Here is an 18,128-nt window from a genome sequence, read left to right as displayed (position 1 = left end):
CCTACCTTTAACTAGCACCAGCGCTAAGGAAATGATTGGCTTCCATAAGTGAAAAGTATATGGCCTTTGGCTTTGGCACCGATGGGTTTGGGGGATTCGCCCACGCCAGCCTGTCAGCCAGCCTTCCGGGTGTGGGCCTCCCTGCCAGGGGGTTCAGCTCCAAGGGGAGAGCACTTCCTCCCAGTCATCCCAGGAGAAGCCCCAGGACTGACCGACTTTCCTGGGTTGGAATTGGCCTGTCACTAATCACCGTGATGGGCTGTGCTGAGTGGCCAGGCCTGGGGCACATGCTTCCTCGGGAAGACTAGGGATCCCTCACCAGATAGAGGGATGTGGTTTCTGAGAGTCAGGGATGACGGGGGCCCACCCAGTACCTGACCATAGATACAATATGCGAGAAGGTGAGGAATGTTCTAGGAAAAATAGGTAAAGGGGTCAGACTGGGCAGGAGGCTAGGCAAGGGAGGTCTCACTAGAAGGCGATGTTTAAGCAAGGCTCTGAAGGGGAAGGAATGTGTGTGCACACGAGAGAGAGAGAGAGAGAGAGAGAGAGAGAGAGAGAGAGACAGAGAGAGAGAGAGAAGCCAGTGCAAAGGCTCCGAGCACAGCTGGAGTTGAAGGATGCATCAAAGCTCTCGATGCTCCCTTTGGAGCCCAATCTCCCTCAGAACCCTTGTGTGATCTCTGGCTTAGTAGAGCGTGAATCCCCAGGACAGTGGCCACCCCTATCTTTTCACCGCTGTGTCCCCAATGTCTTTCATGGGCCGGACACCCAGTAGGGGTTCCAGAAAGGAAGAGAACAGGGTAGAAGCGGCGTCTTCCAGGGGCTGTCCTCTCCCTCCTCCCCTCACTGTGCCTCCTCAGGTGTGGCACCGGCTCCCAGGGATCCCCAGAAGCCCGTGTTCCGGTCTGGGAAAGGTGTGTGTGTGGGCCGTAGGTCTGTTTTGAATTGAGAAAGTGGGGTATAGGGAATCACCTTTTTTTTTTCAGTGCCTACTGTCCTACCAGGTACTGTATACACCTTACAGACTATTTTACTGACATGACACCCGTTTGGAAAGGAAGCGGAGGCTGAGAGAGGTGAAGTGGTGTCTTCAAGGAGACACCGTGTCCATCCCCTCCGCTTTCTGCTGGAAACCCAGTTGGCAGCAAGAGGACCCGAGCTGTGACAGCCTGAGCCGGTGTTGCGGGGCAGGCTGCACGGGCAGTGTCAGCACGCCGGCCGAGGGTGCTTAAGCAGCGTGATTGGAGAGCACCCGCTCCGGGGGGACTCTCCCTCCCATATGGGCTGTGTGTGTAGCTGGCTTTCCCTGCCGCCGGGTGCTGGGTGGAGGGGGAGAGACTTGGCCTTTGGGTAAATGGGGTGGGAGGAAATGGAGCTTATGTACTGGGGCCTACTGGCCTGCTCAAGGTTTTTTTGTTTGGGGGAGATTTTTTTGTGGTGAAATATATAAAACATAATTTTCCCCTTTGGACTTTTTAAGCATGCAATTGAACAGCATTAAGTACATGCACAGTGTTGTGCAACCAGCACCATTATTTCCAAAATACAGCAGGTGTTTGAATAACATCTGTCGTTTTGTTCAATATCGTTTTGTTAGGTGATAGGAAAAAGTCAATTCTGGTCAGGGCCACTGTCTGCATGGATTTGCTCCGGTCACTCACGACCCTGAACTGGAATAAGCGGGTTGGAAAATAATGTCTTGTTTTTATTAATCTTTCTTAAATGTATGTATAGCTCACATTTATTTCAGTGTTTAATGTTAGAAGTCTTTTGGTGTCTTTATTTAGAAATTTGGTGATTTTTTTTTTTTTACCAGAAATATGCCATAGGAACTTAACTCTTGTTTATATCCATTAGCCTGTGGTAAAATCCGTTTTCTTATACATTGCTTTGCTTAAAGCCTCAGTTTCCAAGAACCTATAGGTGAATGTAGAGTTAGTATCACTCTGAACAGAAACTCTGTATCCATTAAGCAAAAACTCCCATCCCCCCTTCTCCCAGCCCTGGTAACCCCTAATATATATCTTTTGTCTCGATGAATGTGCCTATTTTAGGTATTGTACACAAGTGGACTCATTCAGTATTCGCCTTGTTGTGTCTGGCCTATTTTACTGAACACAATGTTTTCACAGTTCATCCATACTGTAGCATGTGTCAGAATTTCATTCCTTTTTTATGATTAAATTATGTTCCATTGCACAGATAGACCACATTTTGTTTATCCATTTATCTGTCCGTTTTTTAAAACGTAAACATTGTATGTCATTCACTAATATCTTAAAATCTGCATATATACTGTTGCAGGTTTCCAGTTTCTCCTAAAAGCTCGGGGAATGCTTGGCCTCATGAGGTCTGGGCCCCAGGCGCCTCACAGGTTTCACCTGCCCAGCCACTTTGCTTACCAAACCGGGGTGGCATCTGAGTAGTGGGAGGCGGGTGCCACCACCTGGGGTTCCTTGGCGGGACAGCCCAGGTGCACAGCGTGGGAGAAGGACATCGGCAGCTCAAGAGTCTGGGCCACCCCCCTGGGCTTCTGAGCTGGGAGTACCTGCCTGTGTATCCTCACAGCACATGAGTCTCCTGCTCGCTCAAGCCTGGGGGAAGCACAGGACAAAGGGGTCCATACCCCAGGAGAAAACCTGGTCAGGGAAGCAGGTGGTCAGGATGCTGCCTCTGGGTGTGGCACTGCAGAGAAGGGGTGGCTGGCCTCATCCCCATGCTGAGTGCAGTGACAGCTCACCAAGGGCCAGATGTGGTACCCGTTGACCCTCCCAGCTACATCCTCCTTAAGAGGAGGAAGATGCTACCCTCCCAGGTCAAACAAGTGGCTTGCTGGGGGTGGTGCCAGGGTGTGAAGTGACATAGGAGCTCGGCGGATCAGCCAGTGTGCGTGTCCATCCTCGCCTGGCAGTGGATTTGGAACATCAGGTGTGGGGTCTCTCCAGAACAGGCCCTGCCTGGTGGGAGGAGGGCAGCTCTCAGGACTAATCCTGGGCCATGGGAAGGACCCCTGGGCATGGCCAGGGCTTGAGTACCTCCTTCCTAGGAAGAGAGGAAGAAGGAAGGTGGCTTTGAGCCAGGCCTGAAGGTTGACTGACATTTACTGAGCTGGAAGCCACATGGCAGACAGCAGTGCCCAAAGCAAAGGTCTGGAAATGTAGGTCCAGTGGTGGCCAGTACAGAGGGACCTGGGCTGGGGAGAGACTGCAGGGGTCATGGGACCAAGAACACACTGGGCAGGCTGTGGGGAGCAGGAAGGTTATTGAACGGGGCGGTGAGGATTAGGGCGGTGCTGGAAAACAGTGGGGTGGGGCCCTTATGATAGAGGGAAGCTGGGGGCTGAAGAGGGAGGGCAGTGAAGGAGATTGTGGGTGGGTGTGGTCTGGAAGTTGGAGGGTGGTCGGTGGTTCCGTGATTCACATTTGCCCCCCAGGAGGGCCTGCCCCTTGGTTGTAGTCCCAGCAGGGCCAGGGCCAGCATGCAGTAGATGCTCAGTAAACACTGCTTGGTCTGGGTCGGTGGTGGAGATAACTACCAGAAGAAAGCCAGACCCATCTGTGATGGAGGAGGAGGGGATGGGCCGTGAGGTCTCAGAGGTAGCAGGACCCAAGGCCTGGGGGCTTCGGGGTGTAGCTGAGTGAGGGGGTAGCAGGGGGGCAGCTTTGCACAGAAGCTGGAGCTGCCCAGTAGGAGGATGGAGGGAGCGGTGGCTGCACAGAGGAGGGCGGCAGCCTGGCCCAGGGACCTGCGGTCGCTGAGGGGGAGGAGTGCCACCGGGCCTAGGCCTGTCCCATCCCCCTCTGCCCAGGGACCCGGCTGCTTGACTGGCAGTCCGGCCCCGCCCCCCGGGCAGCAGGAAGGCCAGTGATTGGTTGAGGCTTTAGAGCCACTCAGTCGCCATGGGGACGCTCTGGAGGCGCTGGTGCGCCCAGCACTGAAGACTAAATCTTCATAATCTGCCGGCTGGAAGGGTGGGGGTGGGGTCCTGCGCTGCGCGACCCTGGCCTGAGAGAAGAGGTGGCCTGGGATGCGGTCAGGGTTCACTGTGGCCGCCCCTCCCCCACCCGTTCTGGGTGCAGGTGCAGAGTGGCACGGGCACCACCGAGAACCACATGGTACTCACCTGACACCGACCTGGGAGTTCCAGTTAGTACCCCGGCCTCTGCTGTCTCAGCAGATCAAGCAGGAGGCTGGGCTGGGCGTGGAGAGGGGCCTGGAATCTATCTGAACATGTCTAGCCCACCAGTTGGAGTGTGTCCTCCCGGGTAGGCAATGCTGTGCTCTCCGCAGCAGGGGGCGACCTCCACAGAGCTTTGTTGGGCTGTCACCTCATGAAAGCTGGGGTGGCCCACTGAGGTGCAGGGCACGCAGACCCCATACCCTGCAGCACTGTCTCAGTGTCCAAGATACTGCACCATGAGCAGAGGGCAGATCTGGGGGGCCTGTGTCTGTGTGCCTCGGCGGCCAGGATTGGGCGGGGCCTGCTTGCAGGAGGGAGCTGCGAGGTTACAATGGAGCCATCCCCCCTCCTCGGGCAGAGGAAGGAAAAATTCAAGGGCCTGCTGTAAAGAGGAGGTCCTGTGGGGAAAGGGTGTGAAGGGGCAGGTTGTGGTGAGCTGGGGGGGGGGGGCACTGGCCAGACCCCAAGCAGCCTCTGGGGCGACCAAGGACCTCTGGTAGGCAACAGACCAGTCAGACCTGAGGTCGTAGCCACTCACTCCCAGGCCCCTGAAGCTGGGCCTTCCGTGAGCCTGGATGTGGTGTTTATGGGCGTGGAATACAGGAGACCACCACACCCTGCACACTGTGGCCACTCCGGTCCGGATCGGCCACGTTCATGGCAGAGGGAACCTGCCCCCACCTCTGGCCGGGTTAGCCTCTTGGGAGAGCTAAAGGGACAGGAGTGCTCACCTCCTGCCCAGGGATGCTGGACACAGGGCAAGTCCTCCCTGTGGCTGTTGTGCCCACGGTACCCTGGGGGGACGGGGTCTTAAGGAATAGTAGGTGCTGGGGTGGAGCCTCACAGCCAGGCCTCTTGTTTCAGACGACTCCTCCTCTGAGAGTGGCAGCGGCAATGGCTCCTCCACCTTGAACCCATCCACTTCGAGCAGCACGCAGGGCGACCCTGCCTTCCCCGAGATGAATGGCAACGGCGCTGTGGCCCCCATGGACTTCACGGCCACAGCCGAGGACCAACCCATCAACCTGTGTGATAAGCTCCCGCCAGGCACGTCCCTCGGCACGCCCTCCTACCCCTCGGACAGCTGCGGCACAGATGGACTGCGGAGCCGTGTCAAGTACGGGGTGAAGACCACCCCTGAGGTGTGTGGGGCTGTGGGCCCACCTGAGCCTGGACACCTCAGGGTGTGCAAGGCTAAAGCGACATTGTATGTGCCCAGAGTTGATGCCAAGTCAGGGTGGTGGCCAGGGTGCCTTTCTGAGGAGGCGCTGGCATGGGAGACCACACTGTGTGACCCAGCAAGGCCCTCATTTCTCTGAGCCTGCGTCCCCTTCACCCACAAGACAGAGTCTGCTTTGAATAGCAGCACAAGTGCCACATCCAGCAGAGTCCCAAGGCCTCACGTTTCCTGGCTCCTCTGTGGAGGTGGGAAACGCAATAGACCAGGCTGCAGGGGGGGCAGGGCAGGTGCTCCCACCATTTGGTACTCCCCGCATACTTTTTAAAATTGATTTCAAAGAGGAAGGGAGAGAAACATCCTGCACACCCCTAGTGGGGATTGAGCCCACAACCCGGGTATGTGCCCCAACTGGGAATCGAACCGTTACCTCCTGGTTCATGGAAAGACCCTCAACCACTGAGCCCCACCAGTTGGGTTTCTTTTCTTTTTTTTTTAAGATTCTTTATTGATTTTTAGAGGAAGGGAGAGAGACATCGATGTGAGAGCGAGACATTGATCTGCTGCCTCATGCACAACCCCTACCGGGGATTGAGCCCGCAACCTGGGCATGTGCCCTGGCTGGGAATTGAACTGGCCACCCTTGACAACACCCACCCAACTGAGCCACACCTGCCAGGACACTGCCCCACACTTCTGGGCCACTGAGGTGTCCTGCGATGGCGCAGCACGGCACCAGGCCCGGAGCACCGCCTCCTGCCGGCGCCAGCAGTGCCTTCTCGGAGCCCTGCGCGTTGGCTCCAGCCACGGGCGTCTTCTCTTCTGCAGGGGTGGTGTGCCTCGTGGGGAATTCTGTGCGAGTGGCTGAGTGGGTAGTTGTTGCTGTGTCTGAGCTCTGGCTGTGGAGCAGGTACTTCCCCTCTCTGACTGGGACTAAGGGAAAGGCATAGCTGCTGTCCCCGGTGAGCAAAGAGCTGGAGAGGGCGAGTTTGCCCCCAAGCCTCAGGCCACGTGTACGGGCCCAGCAAGTAGGATGAGAGCATGAGTGCCACCAACAGCTCGCATCTTAGCAGTTTCCTGCCGCCTCCGATGCTGCCAGAGGATCGGCTAAGGCGCAGTTTGGGACGTGACTTGCACAAGTCTTTTGACTCCACTGCAAGTCTGGCATGAGCCAGTGGGAGGCCAGAGGACCTGGGTGTCGCTGTCCCCTTTAAAGTCTGTGTATGGATCAAGAGATGGGCACCAGGCCAGCGGTTCTGGGGAGGCCAAGCCTCTGGGCTTGGTCACAGGAGGCCTGGTGGTGTCCATTTGTCAACAAGAGCTGTGACCCCTGCCAGACCCCCCTGTGGCCATGTCGCGGGGTCTGACCTGTAGCTGTTTGTTTCCTGGGCCCAAGCACCTGCTAGATGCCCACCTCCTTGAGGACAGGGACCATGTCCCAGGACAGCGCTAGTCAGGGTCCCAGTAAGTGAAGTCAGGACTCGCCAAAGGTGCAAACTTTCTAAAAGGCAAATGACAGTGTCCTCGGGTGGGCGCTGAGCTGCAGAGGGTAGAAAAGGGAAGAAAGCTGGAGGAGAGGGGAGTGCCTTCCAGGCTGGGGAGGTGCTGTATTGGGGTGAACGCCCCGCCCCGTGTGCGTGTGCGACACCTGGTTGCCTTCCCCCTTTGTATCCTCTCAGCTCAGCGGGAGGGAGGGGGTGGCAGACAGGAGAACCCCCACCGGGGAGCTTTGGGAATGCACTTTGCCTAATGGACCTGTCGCCCTGGCTGGTTCCCTCTCCCGGCCCATCTGTTCCTCCTCCCCAGCAGACAGCACACGGCTGCTTTTGTGACAGCTCGGTTATCAACTCAGGGTTGCAGCCCCTTGGGGGTCGGGGAGAAAACCCCGAAGCCAGAACAGATCTGGCACAACCGGAAGAGGCTGGCTGTTGGTGGGAACCCTTTCTGTGTCTGCCTTTCCCTCACACCACGTGGCCGGTCATGGTGTGGGCACTTGCTGAGTAAACCACTAACACCCTCCACTCAGTGCCTCCCCACCACGCCCCCCGCCCCGGACGCCAGGCCTTGCGTCCTTCCTACAGCCGCCCAGGGAGGGGGGCATGTGGCTGTCCCCATTTCACAGGTGAAGGGGAGGGGGACTTGCTCAGGGCCTCGCAGCTTTGGCTCAGTGGCAGTGGGGTGTGTGGGCACCCAGTTCCTAAGCTCAGAGGCCTGTCGGGGACCACGGAAGGCCTGCCTGACTGCCCCCTCCTCTCTCAGTCGCCCCCCTACAGCTCAGGGAGCTACGACTCCATCAAGACTGAGGTCAGCGGCTGCCCTGAGGACCTGACTGTGGGCCGGGCTCCCCCAGCAGACGACGACGACGACGACCACGACGACCACGAGGACAATGACAAGATGAACGACTCCGAGGGCATGGACCCCGAGCGCCTCAAGGCCTTCAACGTGAGCGCCGGGTCGGTCAGGCGGGCGGGCCGCGGCCGGGGCCAGCCCTTCCCACAGCCCGTCTCTCCCGCAGATGTTTGTGCGCCTCTTTGTGGACGAGAACCTGGACCGCATGGTGCCCATCTCCAAGCAGCCCAAGGAGAAGATCCAGGCCATCATCGAATCCTGCAGCCGGCAGTTCCCCGAGTTCCAGGAGCGGGCCCGCAAGCGCATCCGCACGTACCTCAAGTCCTGCCGGCGCATGAAGAAGAACGGCATGGAGATGGTGAGCCCTCCCAGCCCCGCCCCGCCTCTCGCCTCCAGCCACACTCCTGATTGCTGGGCGTCCCCTTGGCCAGACACTTTACCCATAATCCTCCCAGCGTCCCAGGAGCCAGCACCATGGTCCCTGTTTCACAGCGTGGGGAGCTGAGGTCCCTAAAGAGGCCCAGCTCCATAGATAACGGCCCTGAAGCCTGACCCCAGACCCTCCACCAACACCTCTAGGGCAGGGTCTCTGTGTGGGCCCAACACTGCCCCCATTCTGCCTGCAGACCAGACCCACACCTCCCCACCTGACCTCGGCCATGGCCGAAAACATCCTGGCAGCTGCCTGTGAGAGCGAGACGAGGAAAGCAGCCAAAAGGATGCGCCTGGAGATCTACCAGTCCTCGCAGGTACTGCTCGCCGCTGGCCACTGTCATGGGGTTGCTCCGGGTGGGTGGACATCAGTCACTCCACGGACCGTGGGGCCCCCAGTGCAGAGGGACCCGGCGGGCCTGGGCACCCAGCCCTGCAGACCCAGGAGGGCGTCCGGGCTTCATCCCGCGGGCCCTGTGTGCGACGACCAGGGACGGGGACAGCCCTGCAGGACACAGCTCTGCGTCCCAGAAACTCTGGGGCCAAAGCCTTCATCCACCCCGCCGGCTCGCTGCCCCTCTGGGTCCTCAGCATCTCCCTCTCCCCTGCAGGACGAGCCCATAGCCCTGGACAAGCAGCACTCCCGGGACTCTGCAGCCATCACCCACTCCACCTACTCACTGCCAGCCTCCTCCTACTCCCAGGACCCCGTGTATGTCAATGGCGGCCTCAACTACAGTTACCGCGGTTACGGGGCCTTGGGCAGCAACCTGCAGCCCCCTGCCTCCCTGCAAACAGGAAATCACAGTAATGGTGAGTGAAGGAGGCCGCCGCCTCGAGAAGGGGGAAAAGTAGCTCCTTCATGGCACAGGGACCCTTCCCATATCATCTTAGCCCAGTCCCTAGATAGGAAAGCAAGGACAGCTTCAGCTGATAAAACAAATAAACCCCCCTCCCCTCCACTCCCCTCCCCAAGGAGGTGTGCTTTGTTCATTGCACTGTGGGCCTCTCTGGTCCCACCCCCCCTCATGGCCCTGTGAGCTGGGCACTGCGGTCCATCCAGCCAAGGCCCTGCTCTTTATCGAGTGGAACCCTCTCCACACCCCCATTTTGCCTCCCTGACCAAGGCTCAGTGAGATGGTGGGGCAGGACTTGGTGCAGGCCTGGCCCCATTCACTTGTAGCCTCAGCTCTGGACCTTACTTGTGAGGTGCAGGTTCTTACCCTCCAATGCAGGGCCCAGCCCTTGTCCCATCAGGTCCCCCAGGCCGTGATTCCCTAGGTGCTCCCCTAAACTCTTCCCAAGCGACTCTGAGGCCGGCTAGTCCTAGACCAGTGTTGGAGAAATATCCCTGAAAGGTAGAAACCTCCCCGTGGAGGTAGGTGCTCCCGAGTGGGGCCTGGAGTGGAGAGCTCAGGCCCATGCCCACTGAGGCTAGGCTGGGGTCCCCCTGGGGGAGAACAGTCTGGGGTGATCTCCTGGGCCAGGCCGTTGGATTTTGTTCCGTCTGTTCTGATAGGTCGTAAGCAAAGGAGGCTGTGCATTGTACTCTGCCCTGTGATATTTGAGCAGGAGGGCAGAGCAGTATGCATTTGGGGGCGGGGGGCACGGGGCTGGGGATGACACCAAGTTGCTGCCTGAGGAGTAGTTGGAGGAAGGTGCCAACCACAGGCCAGGGAACCCTGGTTCTAGGTCTTGGCCAAACAAGCCTGAGAATTCCTCTCAAACTCTTGGCTGCAGGAGAGCCCAGGGTGTTCCTGGTCAGTGACGGAGGGAACTGGCCCCTACCCATCGCAGAGAGCCAGGCACCCTGCGCTCACCTTGACCCCCACCCCACCAGGAAGTATATGCAGGTTCCTGGAAGATTCCTGCCTGGGCTTAACGTCTCATCCCTTCCTAATGCCTCTTAACCTAAAAATAAGAGGCTGCCCGGCCCTAATCCCTGAGGCTGAGGGGTGGAAGCTGTCCGGGTGGGCTGCTTTCCTTCCAGAAAGAAGGGCCACCTGACAGGTCCCAGGACAGGGAGGCTAGCACCTCTCGGGCCCGTCCTTCCCAGGCGGCAGGCGATGGTGCTAAGCCTCCACCTGGCGCCGTGAGGCATGGCCTGTCTCAGGGCTGTGGCTGTCGGGCTGCTCCTGCCTCGTAAGAGCACTGGGCCTGCTGCACCCCCTGCCCTGCTCACCCCGCAGGGGCCTCCCGAGCCTCCGTCTCCTGTCTGTGAGCACCCTGGTTCCTTGGAGGCGGCTGGCAAGATCACTGAGACCGAGATCTGCTCCTTTACCTCCTCGCCGGTGGGCACTGGGCTTGAGGCAGTTGGAGGAGAGCAACCAGCAACGGCATGGCTGCCGGCCCCCAGGCCCACGCCCTCCCGTGCAGCCTCTACAAGGTTGTTCAGGCAGTATGGCCGCTGGGTTGGGCAGCCATACAAGTGGCACAGGGCTCCTTACTTTGCTCATTAGGTTGTCAGCTGGAGATGCAAATCAGCTTAGACAGACGTGGGCTCTGCCTGCCTGCCTGGTGTGCTGGGCTGCCCTCCCAGCAACCGCCTGGCAACCTGAGCGTCCTCCTGTAACCAGAGCCTGCGAGCAGATAGCTCCGATCAGATGGGCCGCAGGAAACAGGACTTTCTCCTCTCGGGCTGTAGCTAAAGCCCAGGAGAGATGAAGGACAGCCCTGAACACAGGGGTGACGAGGACAAGACTTGGGGATGGAGGGAGGAAGGAGGAAGCCCAGGGCCAGCTCACCACCTGTGCAGGCAGCTCCAGCCGCCCTCTGCCGTCCCCAAGCGTTGTCTGGAGGGACTGGGAGCTGCCCCTGAGGGAACCGAACAGCCCCTTTCACTCGGGTCCACCCCCTGCCGCATCCAGGAGACAGCAGAGGCACCCCGGCTCCCACCCAGCCTCTCATTTAGCTGCCAACAGGGGAGTCGGTCGTCGGCGTGGCTGCTGTTTCTAGCAAGTCACAACCCCACTCCTTCCTGGTTTCATTTTAACAGACTTAACTCTTCCCTTGGCGCTCAGTTCCAAGCATATTCCTAGCAGGCCAGTTCCTAGGGCCCGCTTCCCTACGTCCGTGTTCTCAAGGGAGAAAATAACCTCATGTGACAAACTGTCCCATCTTAGACTCCAGCTTCCTTCCCCATTTGGAGTCTGCACCAGCTCCTGTTAGCAGCAGTCTAGTTTCCATCCTTTCTCCCAACATGTTACTTCTGGTCTAGATGTCTCCAATACAAGGGCTTGTCCACCTCTCTCTATAGCAGCATAGAAGCTGCCACTGTAAATGCAACGACGAGTGAAACCGCCACGAGAACCTCCGGGGTCGGGGAGAGCAGCCTCACAGGCCGTGGAGATGACCTCTGCCCGGGGCAGTGGGGAGGGAACGGGCACGGACCTAGCTGGGTCAGAGAAGCCTCCGTAAGGAAGCCCCAGCTTCCAGATCCTCACTTCTCGGATCTGCTCTTACCTGACACCTCAGAAGACTGCTTTTCCAATTCCAGGAGCTTCCGTGTCTCCCGAGAGCCCGCTCAGAAAGCCTGGCACCTGGAGAAAGCTCTTTCCCAGGGGCCTGTGCAGGCTGCGAGGCCGCGGCTGCGCTGCGCGTTTCACAGGCCAGGCTCAGCCCCAGCTGCCGCCTCCTGCCGCGGACAGGGCCCGAGGCTCAGGGAAGTGACTGTACGGCCTCGGAGCGGAAGGCAGGCCGAGCCCAGGCTGGCCTGTTTTACAGCCAAGGGCCCACCCTGTAGAGCTGCTTGGAAAAGGTGGAGAGGAGCAGGGCCTGGTGGGCCCCCCAACATACACCCCTCGTATATTTCAGAAGAGGTCAGACTCCCTCTTTCCTGCAAAGGGGAGGTGATTTCTCCAGACAGCACTTCTGGGTCCTGTCCTGACCATTCTAACTCTCCCACATCCATCCCACACGCTCCTGTCCAGCAGCATTAACCTTCCCCTCGCTCCGGCACAAAAGACCTCCTCAAAGTAAGGAAGATTCAAGGGCCGTGATTCCTCCGGAGACAGGCGGAGCAGCCCACCCTCTCCTGCGGGCTGCGCTCCTGGTCTTGGCCCCACCTCCTTCCCACAGCCAAGCAGGGCAGCTGGCCTTGATTGCTTCTCTCCTCTGGACAGAAGCCCCTTGCCTACCTGTGCACATGTACACACACGCACATGTGCACACGCCCACACACACATGCACGCACACACGGGTGGGTGTCGTCCTGGTCTCCTATGGCTCCTCTCTGGCTCTGGACTGCACACTCATCCCTCTCAGGGATCAGGCCCCTGCTTACCTGCAGCATCTGACCCCCACGTCTATTGACAGCCGCCCCATTGAGGGAGGATCACATACATACCTCACCTTCACCAGACACGCCAGCAGCCTTTCTGCTCGGGTAGCGTCAGTTCCTGCCGAAGCTCTGCTCACCGCTTTGGGGAGTCGGGGAAGTTCCTTTCCTTGAGGCTTCCTCCTCACGTGGAGACCAGGGCCAGGTTGTGTACCTGTTGGGGGAGCACCATCTACCTGACGGTCCTCTGAAAGAAGCAGAGGTGTGGTCAGTGCCAGAGAGCCTGCTCCCCGCCTGACACCACAGCCCGTGCCTTGTCACGTGCCACGCTGCCCTGAATGCAGAACCATGTGCACACGTGAACTTGGTGAAACCTCTCAACCGCCAGGCCTCAGCTGCTTCCACCTGTCACGTGGTGACGACACGCTTCCTCCCTTGCAGGATCACCCTGAGTGTGAACAGAGAACCCCATGTCTCGTCTGCTGGCCCCAGACCCCATTCTAGGCACTAGAGGTACAACTAGCAGATAGACAGAGGCCTCAGGCCCAGTGCCTGGTCCACAGCAGGCCCCCAGGACAACGGAAAGGATGGCAGCACCTCCCAGTGCCCTGCAAGGTGTCCGTCCACTCCCTCTCACCCTCCCTCTCCCCCTACAGGGCCCACGGACCTCAGCATGAAAGGCGGGGCCTCCACCACCTCCACCACGCCCACCCCCACGCCCTCCAGCAACAGCACCAGCAGGACCATGCCCACCGCCCAGCTCAGCCCCACGGAGATCAGTGCTGTGCGGCAGCTCATCGCCGGCTACCGAGAGTCTGCCGCCTTCCTGCTGCGCTCGGCGGACGAACTGGAAAACCTCATTTTACAGCAGAACTGACCGGGTGGCACCTGGAGTGCACTACCCTCGGGAATGAGGCTGTCCCGCCCGACCCAGCTTCCTGCCTCACCAGTTGGTACATTTTGTTTTTTGAAAGAGGTGGGATCTGAGAGCTGTTTCTAGCCACACTCCAAGCACCTGAGACTTTGGGCACAAGGACACTTTTTTTTTGGAATCTCACCACACAGGTGCTCTGACCTGCTTGGAAGAGGCCGATGGGGCAGCTTTGGAAGGGCTGGGCTCCCCGACAGGGCGCTGGGGTCGCAGCTCTAGTTAGATCATCTTCGTGGACCCTGATGTTAGAATCCCACTCCCAGATAATTACCTTTCAAGTCTTAGGTGAGCAGAATTGCATATTTATTGAGAAAAACGAAGTGGACCCTTTCTTCCTCTCCCCTTAGTAATTTATTTTTTTGAAATGGATTCTTTTGTGTTTGTACAGATTGCCAGTCTGTGTCTGTCTGATCAGAAGGATGTCTCCCTGTGCCCTAACATTCCATATCACTACACTGGCGCGGGCGGGGCCGCAGGGCGGGGCGGCGGTGGGGCAGGCGCCAGGGGGCTGTCCCTCTGAGTGCCCAGCACCACCAAGCAGGAGGACCTCACCCACACCCACTGCAAAGCAAAGACAAACCCACGCTCCCCCTCCCCCATTTCACAGAAGCCCCAGCCATGGCCACCTGTATTCTACCTCACACTCCAGCGGGGGCTTTTTCCAGGATGTGCCCTGAGCCTGTTCTGAATGGCTGTCTCCCAACCCCCCACACAGTGTGTGTGCCTAGGATGTAAGCCCGGCCCTCCCAGCTGCCCGACAGGACAGAGACTGGGAGACGGAGGCCGGTCAGCAGAGTCCCGGCCCTCACCCTGCCCAGGGAGCCGGGTTGAACACTCCCCGCACAGACCCAGGCCCTCAGGCCCCTGCTGGGAAGACCGTTTCTTCAGGGTGAGCCTCTAGGCGTCAGGCAGCCACTGACCAGGAAAGGCAGCTGGGCGCCCTGCACTGGCTTGGCTCCCGTCCCCGCCCCCGCGGTGGAAATTAAGGGGCCATCATCCACCAGAGTAGCCACTTGGGTTCTCCTAAGACCAGCCCTTCTTCTGGAGGGACCAGTCCTGGAAGAAACCTCTAATCCCTGGAGTGTGAAAGGGGCAAAAAGAAAAGGCTGGCCTGGTTTCCCTCCTCCCGACAGGCACTTCCTCTTGCTCAGTGCAATACCTACCAGTGCTGCTAAACCAGGGATTCGCCCAGACCTCAGCAGGCCCCCGGGCCTCTCCATGAACACTCCGTAGCCATGACCGCAGCCTCCGCTGCCGCCCCTGCCCAGAGCTGGCAGAAGCCCTCTGTTGCCTTTCCTCCCTCAGAGCAAAGGGCCCCAGGGAGCCAGGGCCGAGTGGACCCTGGGACGGCCACTGAGAGCCACCTGACCCCAGAGTAGGTATCCCTTCTCAAACCAGCTTCTCCACAGCCAACTGCCTCCTGGCACTGGCAGACCACCCTCAGGAGGGCCGGGGAGGGAGCCCCAGAGTGGGTGTCCCACCCTGTGCTTACTTCCAGCCCCGAGAGGCTGGGGTGGTCTTTTATCTCTCAAGTGGCCTCCAACACCCCATCCCACCACACCACCTCTGCCTTCATCTGACCCATCCCCAGGCCTCCGGTCGGGGCCAGGACACCCGAGACTCCCCCTTAGCACAGCACAAACTCCAGTGCCCACGGCCTCTCCCACACCCAGCCATCTGCACAGCCATCCTCCACCTGCTCAGTACACTCCCTGACGTTTTAATTTGTGTAAATATTTATTTTTGTGTGTGAACAATATTACAAAGTAATCAGTAGATCTTTTGCAAAATGTTACCCCAGGCAGTTTGTGAAATCTTAATGTTAAAAACTGGCAGAGACAATCGCCGCCTTAGAATTCTTGGTATCAATTGCTTAACATGTCATTTCTCCTCCCAGAGGCAGTACCCACGCCAGGCATGAACGGTTTGCTTTTCTTAACAGCCAGGAGTGAGGAGGACTGGGGAAGGGGCTCCTGCCGCCACACGGGATTAGACCTAAAGATCACATAAGCTACAGTTTGAAGTCGTGTTTTTCTGAGTTTAGGCTGCCCTAACTGATCACCTTCAGCCGACCTAATGCTGCGGTAAGAGCGGAGGTTCCGTGTGTTAAAGAGAAAGGAAAGGAACGCCAGTGGCACTGGTCCCGGGTTCCCAGTGGCTCCCCCAGGGCGGGTCTGAGGTGGGGTCCTTCCCACTGAAATTGCGCCAGAAGCCCTGGAGATGGCAGCATCAGGAGCAAGTCACTCTGTGAAACGGGATCCCATTAGCTAGTCCAGTCAGGGAACTTGTTCTGTTTGGCTTTTGTTTTAAAAGATGCAGCTTCAACCCAGTCCCTCTCTGCCTGACTTGGAGAGTACCTAAGAGCTGGTTCTGCTGAACCTCGCTCCCACTGCCCCCCACCCCCATCACCCCAGGGACAGCCTTCTCCCGAAGCCCTGCCCAGAACCATTTAAAATCCTTATTGGGGGGGGGGGGGGGGTCGGTACAAATTAGTCATCTGGGATCCAAAGTTTAAAAGATAATGCGAGTAGAACACACCAGTTCCAGAGTCTTTGCAGGGGCCTGATCCTGAGCGGAGAGAAGGCAGAATCCAGAGAATGGGGATTGGTCTTAGACCAGAAAGAGGGGCACACCTGAAACTTTTACCCTCACCACTCGGACGAACAGACAGTGCACATCCGAGGACAGCAATGGGGGCGGCGGGGAGGCAGGCAGGGGGTTTTAGAGGATTTCAAACAGGTGGAACCCGGCCATCCCTATTCCCAAGGGCCACTTACGACTCCAGGGGTGGTTATAGGATTAACTACCAGTTCATTTCAAAATGCTGCTTTGAACTCAGAGGGTTGATACATTTAATTTGTAATTTTTTGTAAAACTTTTTACAAGATAGTAAAGTATTTCACCAGAATACCAGTTTCAATCCGTCCATGGTCTGATTTTTATATAATTTAGTGGTGCTTTAGAAACTTTGTTTTTGTTGTTTCTGGGCTAAACAGCTCAATCCTTTTTCGCCTGTATCTACCTAAGACCAATGTGAACCTTTGTATTTTTGCTCCTAATTTTGGACTCAGTGAAAGTGTACTGTTTACATGTACAGATGCCCCAGTCCCTGTGTGTTCTGCAAGACTCGCTCTTGAGGAGGAAGGTGCACCTCACTAAGCTCATCTGCTTAGCAAAGCCACAAAACAAAAACCTCTCACTTTTTACCTATGTTTCCACCTAAAAACAAAAACAAACCTACAACACACAGAACTCGGATTTACCGAAAAACACTTTTCTAAGCTCAGAAAGATCTCTGTGTCAGTAGATGGCCCGCATGCGTCTGTATGTGGTCCATTTAGAAGCAGGGCCGGTGGGCGACTGCACGGGCAGGCGAGCAGTGAAGCAGGACTGGGCTGCACAGCTGTGGGTGAGAGAGTTCTCCCAGCAGCCTGGGTGGGCAGGTTGTAGTCAGTCCTCTGGCATCATTCAGACTGGTTCTGGGAGAGCTTGAGTTCCCTACCTGGGCGAGACTGGAAGAGTCTCCAGTGCAGACTTGACGAGCATGTCTTCAAGGTTCCCCTGGAGGCATCACCTCTGGCGAGGGGCAGAGGGCTCCAGACGATAAGCATATGGCACTTAAGGCAAACAATGGATGGCACCAACTTTTAAAGGTGACTCTTTATTACTTAATCAGTGGCTTCACCTCTAAATTATATTTTTACAGATATGCACCTATGCAACTTAACGTGGCTCTTCTAAGCAGGTGAGAACTTCCTCTTCAATGCTCTATAAAAATTCTTTGTGTTCTATATAGTGAGTTTTTCCAGTAAATGTGGCTCAATATTTTAATTCTTAGACTGTGTCTTCTCTATGTGATGCAACTAAATTCTGTTTTGTTTGTGGAATGACTAGCACAGGCCAACTCCCTCTCCCCTCACTTAACAAAAGACCAATGAGCTGTTAATCGAGCTGTTTCTCCATGGTATTACTTGCTAAATGCACTGATTTCATAAGTATGTGGAATCCTTTTTCTTTTGAATCTGTATATCATATATAAGACTGAATCTACTTAATAAACACTGAATAACAAACTGAATGTGTCCTTTCCACATGTCCTCTCAACAGCCACACTGCCAGCTAGACCTCTTCCAAACCTCGCTGGGCACTGAAACACCTTCCACTAGTAGATCCACCTTTGCTTAGCCCAGAAGCGAGCACACGGAAGGTCCTCGGTGAATGTGTCATTTCCTTCGGCACCCAGCCCGCTAGAAGGGAAGGAAACACATCTTCCCTGGTGCTCGCCAAGCGCCTGTGGGCACCATGTTGCAACCTCGCCGTGACCTTCCCAGAGAGGTGCCCTTGCCTCCACTTGCAGATGAGTCAGCAGGGGCACACTGGGGGCACACCTCACCTAAATTCAGTGACCAAGCCAGGTCTTAAACTCAACTGTTTGCCTGTAAACCGTGCCCATCCCACTCCCCAGTGCACACACAGCTCTTCAACTGTCAGAAACCAAGCCCACCTAACAGTCCCCAAGTACTGGCTTGGGAAACAGGAAACGCCATCCCTGGTCCTGAACTTCACTACTTGACATTCCACTCCACTCCAAACCCCAGATCCCGCCTTGAAGGGAACAAAAAGGCTGCTTTTTCCAAAGACGTGTACTTGTACACTTACTTTTTTCATCCTATACATATCATTTAGGTTAAACTTTAAAGGAAAACTTATGGGAATATGGGTAGGAACAAAACTGATTGTCATGAGTTTAAAAACTAATTTGACCGAGTTAAATGCA

At 57.0% G+C, this 18,128-nt stretch overlaps 1 protein-coding gene across 3 annotated transcripts in view; it reads left to right on the top strand.

The window, feature by feature from the left end:
• The window catches only part of NOL4L (nucleolar protein 4 like), a 128,833-nt gene extending 111,415 nt beyond the window's left edge, over positions 1 to 17,418 (top strand). For all 3 annotated transcript variants that reach the window (XM_054723954.1, XM_054723955.1, XM_054723956.1), the window contains 8 exons: positions 5,048 to 5,325; positions 7,620 to 7,805; positions 7,879 to 8,070; positions 8,339 to 8,461; positions 8,756 to 8,957; positions 13,077 to 13,636; positions 15,249 to 15,435; positions 17,058 to 17,418. In XM_054723954.1, the coding sequence (XP_054579929.1) occupies positions 5,048 to 5,325; positions 7,620 to 7,805; positions 7,879 to 8,070; positions 8,339 to 8,461; positions 8,756 to 8,957; positions 13,077 to 13,297 (1,202 nt within the window). In that variant the 3' untranslated portion in view covers positions 13,298 to 13,636; positions 15,249 to 15,435; positions 17,058 to 17,418. The remainder of the gene's footprint in view (positions 1 to 5,047; positions 5,326 to 7,619; positions 7,806 to 7,878; positions 8,071 to 8,338; positions 8,462 to 8,755; positions 8,958 to 13,076; positions 13,637 to 15,248; positions 15,436 to 17,057) is intronic.
• The last annotated feature ends 710 nt before the right edge of the window (positions 17,419 to 18,128 follow it).

This window comes from Eptesicus fuscus, chromosome 12 (genome assembly GCF_027574615.1).
Source record: "Eptesicus fuscus isolate TK198812 chromosome 12, DD_ASM_mEF_20220401, whole genome shotgun sequence".
Lineage (NCBI taxonomy): Eukaryota > Metazoa > Chordata > Mammalia > Chiroptera > Vespertilionidae > Eptesicus > Eptesicus fuscus.
The sequence above is the reverse complement of the archived record's forward strand: the minus strand, read 5'-3'. Positions and strand labels throughout refer to the sequence as shown.